Genomic DNA, 4,899 nt, shown 5'->3' with positions numbered 1-4,899 from the left:
AATGAAATGTTGTCTATTGGGTCATTGCTGAGTCGGGAAGTTGGGAAAACTCGCTGGTATGCAAGCAGTTAGCTTGCCCAGGTAATTCCTTGGGTGCAGTTGCTCTCAGGTTCCAACTTCTTTTAGACTTGTGTGGCCAAGTGGATAACGCCCTTGCTTTCCACCTGAGAGACCTAGGTTCGATCCCGACGTGAGTCAGAAATTTATATATATATATATATATATATATATATATATATATATATATTATTGTAGCGCAACTGCATAGCTTGCGCCTGCCCAATCAGAATAAGACCTTTGACACCTCAACCAACCATACGAACGAGGCATGTAACGTCACGACGTTGAAGTCGTTACAGACATTTCATTCTGCAAATGAAATAATTACAATAACATTTTTACCCTACTTTACAGAGAAAATGTCAACAGACCTAAATTAAAACTACATATATATTACGACTTACAAAAACAATAATAAGTATATTACAACAAAACCAATCAAAACAGAAATAATAAATCTGAACTTGAATCGACCAGTAAATTACAAATGGAATTGATCAATCAATACAGTTACTTACTCCAAGTTATTTAGTTGGAGGGTTCAGTCTTATTCTAAATTATTAATGGCGATCTCGAAAGAGAACCGCCCAGCTCCAGTCCTCAAGATCAAGTGTAAAACAACGATTCTTTGCGCATATTTTCACTTGTTAAAGAATTCGTCCAGTACCTAGTTTGGCAACTAAACGACCCCAAATTTTATAATTAGCTAGTTCAATAATGGGAATAGAGGACGCGATTCGTGTCTGTTTACACTCCGGAGCTTTATCTCGGGTTAATTTTTACTCTTATAAATTATACACGTTTTTTCATTAAAATTCACTTTTGAACCTTTTTGTAACAAATTTTACATACTAGAACTATAGATAAAACTTGATCTCATTTAATAAATAAGCAAGAAACAGGAACTTGAATTTTTTTTTTTTTACATTTTTAACTTTTTTTTTTTTTTAATAAGAACATGAAACAAAACGACAACATATTGAAAAAGTACTCATTTAGATGAAATTGCACTTTTTGCGACAAAATTTTACGTTATATGCAACTGAAAATCTCACGTATGTTACTGTAAATGTCTACAAATCAGTACGTTCATTGTTCCTCAGAATGACAACCAAATCTCTGACCGACTTAGTGACAAACTTAGATTTTTCATCAGACTTATACCGCACCGATACTGAACGTGTTATATTATCAGACGACTTGTTTTCAGAAACAACTTCGCCCCAAGACCACTGGTTACGCACGGGATTAGTATCTCTGATTATTACGATATCATTTATCTCTACCCCGGTTGAATCTGACCACTTTTCTCTGGGAAGAAGAGCTGGAAAAATTTGATCATACCATATTTTCCACCAATGATTTAAAAAGAGTTCATTCAGTGCGAGTATTTTTGTGTACTCTATTTGCTCAGGTGTTTTAGCCAACTCGAAATCTAAAAGTTCACTAATATCACCGTTTGATCTACCCAAAATAAGGTCATTTGGACGTAGTAATCTCACAGCGTCTAATTTGGCAACATTATTTCTATGAACACCCAAAGGCCTATCATTTATCATATCAGCAACACTGTACATTAGTCTCTGCAAACGCAACTTAGTAAACTCAGGTTTTCGAAGCAGTGACAGCTTCTAAAGTGTTCTTCACAGTCCTGATCATCCTCTCAGCTTGTCCGACTGACGAATGAGCTCCAGATGGTACGAAGTGCCAGGTTGTTGTTTCGGGATTTGTCTGAATCTTTGCCATCTTGGTATGGTTCCAAAGGCTCTCCATAACGTTTGCAGCACCACGGATTTGCGAACCAAGATCTGCAGTCACAGACGTGGGTTTTCCGCGGATTCTAGTAAAAGCATCAAAACCTGCAAGGAAGCAGTTGGTATCGTAACCTTCAAGGACCTCTATGTGGGCCGCACCAGATGCACGACACACGATGACCAGAATCCAGGCTTTACCAGAATTTACCCGGTAATTTCTCGTCTCGCGGCGATCTGCGATGGTATTGAACGGACCAGCTATGTCAATGACCACATGTTCGAATACTGGCGATCGCACGAGTTGTTCCACCTACGAGGAGCGATCTCTACTTGGGCGATCTTCTTCCTCAGAAAGCGACAATATGGGCACTGCGACACAACTTTGCTGACGAACCGTTTACCGTTGAGGATCCAGAACTGCTCACGTACTAGGGCAAGAGTAGTATCCGCACCAGAGTGCTGCGGTTGGTGACATTTGCGCACCAAGATCTCTGCAAAGGGTTCAGAGTATGGTATAATCGCAGGCGGGTTTGATAGAGCAGCACCAGTACGACCTAGTGCTCTCCACACACCGTCGACGTCCAGTATTGGGTTCAGTGACTTTAGCTTATGTCCCACATCTGACGGTAGTGACTGCTGAGCCTGTTGAATAAGAAACAAGTTTGATATTACTAACTCACGCTTGGTAGGCACAAATGTATCATTTTCAGCAAACCATCTCGAACATTCTGCTTTCGTCATACTACTGATGGCAACTGGAATAGTCTTCACTGTTCTCTTCAGTCGATCTCTGAAAAATTGTGAAGCATTTTCCATAAATCTTATGATTCTAGAGATGCGACGTTTAATCTTCATCAGGCTGTCATTTTTGTCGACCGTTATGTTAAATGTTTTTAGGATATCAAGAATAACTGAATAATCTTCATTTGTTCCACCATCAATCTGGACACATAGTGACTTGCATCTTCCAATGGTCATCCGTGGATCTTTTATTCTTATGTCCAGATCTTCTTTCTTCGCATGAACTTCATTTGCATGTTTGATTGGCCATTCGTTGATGTCCTTCTTCATGAAGTCTGGACCTTTTTGCCATCTGTAATCCTTTCCCATTTCAGATGGGTTAAGACCGCGTGACGCATCATCGGCAACGTTGTTTTCAGAGTCTACATGGTACCAATCACGAATATCAGTCAGGGTTTGTATTTCACCAATACGGCTGGCTGTCCACATGTTGTACTTGTAGGGCTCATGACGCAGTTGTCCCAGAACTATGGTGCTGTCAGTTAGCAGCATTACCCTTTCAAAATGAAGCTTGATTTTTTGACGATAGTCTGTTGCATTCTGGCACCCAGCAGACATCCAAGTAACTCACCACGGGGGATCGTTAATGTCGGAATTTGTGGCCACGGTTTTGCCTTTGACATGGCAAGAACAGATGCTCGCTCGCCATTTTCCAACTTCCAGTTGTAGTACGCGACACATCCATAGGCAGTCTGAGAACTATCACAAAAATTACTAGAGCGGGTTTGTCAACTGCGGTTTCCGTGTAAGACAGCGAACAAACCTGACTTCTTTTAGACCATAGATCGAACGAATCACTTCTTTACACCGACTGCGGGTTGTAGGTAGGTCATCATTACCATCTAGGATCGGATCGTCCCATCCCTGTTTGAGGCGGAATATCTGACCTAGTTCGTGCTTCAGGCAGATGGTAACCGGAGTTGCAAGTCCCGCCGGATCATAGATGGTTGCTATGATCTGTAGATAATTTCTTCGACTGAAAGTGTCAGGAAGGCATCATCAAAATTTTCTAAACTGATATCTTCCTCTGATCTAATGCTCTCCTTTTCTTTGAGAAGTTAATCCTACCTGAAATGGAAATTTCATCGTTGGCAGAATGATATATTATACCCAGGATCCTTTCCTGCTCTGGTGTCCGTCGCACATTGTCAGGTACATCCGGACACTTCTTTATGTGGGCATCAATATCACTATCACTTCCACCGATCATGAAATGCTTTATGATGAAGGATGCCTCACTGAGGACAATGTTGAGTTCCTTAGCAAGTTGTAATGCCGTGAAACATCATCAACACTTGTAGTACCATCATCAACATACAAGTTCGATTTTATGAATTCATATACCTGTGGGTACTTGTCCTTGAATTTCTCAGCTATGATGAGCATTGCTACACTGCATATACCACCTGCCGGAGTAGTTCCCCAGGAGTTTCGTAGTAATCGCAGCGTCTTGACTTCTTCTTCCTTGTCCAGTTGATTCCACAGAAGGCGGTGCAGATGAGATTCTTCTGTCTCAAGGCTTAACAGTGAAGTATGCTTTACTTATGTCCATTGCAACCGGTATTTTCCTTTCCTGGAACCTCAACAGCAGGGTTGGAATTGGTGGAATCAAATTTGGTGGTGGTTCCCACAAGGAGTTGATAGCCTTGCCTTTAAATGGAACACTTGCATCAAATATAATTCTGAGTGGGGTTGAGGAACTATGCTCATTAAAGTGTGCGAAATGACAGATGTAGTAGACTTTGCCACCATTAGTTTTCCACTGTGCATCCTCCTCAGCTGTAACCTCTGTCATATAGCCGTCGTTGATCAACTTTTCAAATTCGTCTACATACCAGTTCTTTAAAGCTTTGTTTCTGGACATGGTACGTGTTAACGAATTTAGGCGTTTGAGGGCAACAGGTCGATTATCCGACAAGGTACGGAAGCTTTCCTTCCATGGTAACCTGCAAACGAATATCTTCCGTTCAGGGTCGTAGGTGAGGCAACTCTTGTATGTCTGTACTCTTCGCTCCTCTTCTGAGTTTATGCGACTGCGTCGCACCGATGACAAACCGGACCATCCTCAACTTCACACATACGATCAAACACAGTCTCAGCACTGGTCTTTATTGAAAGAACCGACTGTCCGCCATTTTCTGCAACCTCCTGCACGGAGCCATTGCTCCGGGCTTTATCTGTGGAAACTTCCTTTCGGCCGTTCAGCTTGACCTACTGCAACTGATGACGTTGACTGCAGAAGAACAGCAGAAATCTTTCTGTTGAGGAGCTCCGACAGCATCAC

General features: G+C 41.6%; 1 protein-coding gene across 1 annotated transcript; it reads right to left on the bottom strand.

The window, feature by feature from the left end:
* Positions 1-1,665: 1,665 nt before the first annotated feature.
* Positions 1,666-4,479, bottom strand: LOC136835726 (uncharacterized). Its single transcript, XM_067099587.1, has 5 exons — positions 4,158-4,479; positions 3,855-4,021; positions 3,379-3,572; positions 2,129-3,090; positions 1,666-1,919 (listed from the first exon to the last, which is right to left on the bottom strand). Exons 1-5 carry the CDS (start codon positions 4,477-4,479, stop codon positions 1,666-1,668), a joined length of 1,899 nt encoding a protein of 632 aa, XP_066955688.1.
* Positions 4,480-4,899: the final 420 nt, after the last annotated feature.

Source organism: Macrobrachium rosenbergii, chromosome 55 (genome assembly GCF_040412425.1).
Source record: "Macrobrachium rosenbergii isolate ZJJX-2024 chromosome 55, ASM4041242v1, whole genome shotgun sequence".
Classification (NCBI taxonomy): Eukaryota; Metazoa; Arthropoda; class Malacostraca; order Decapoda; family Palaemonidae; genus Macrobrachium; species Macrobrachium rosenbergii.
The sequence above is the reverse complement of the archived record's forward strand: the minus strand, read 5'-3'. Positions and strand labels throughout refer to the sequence as shown.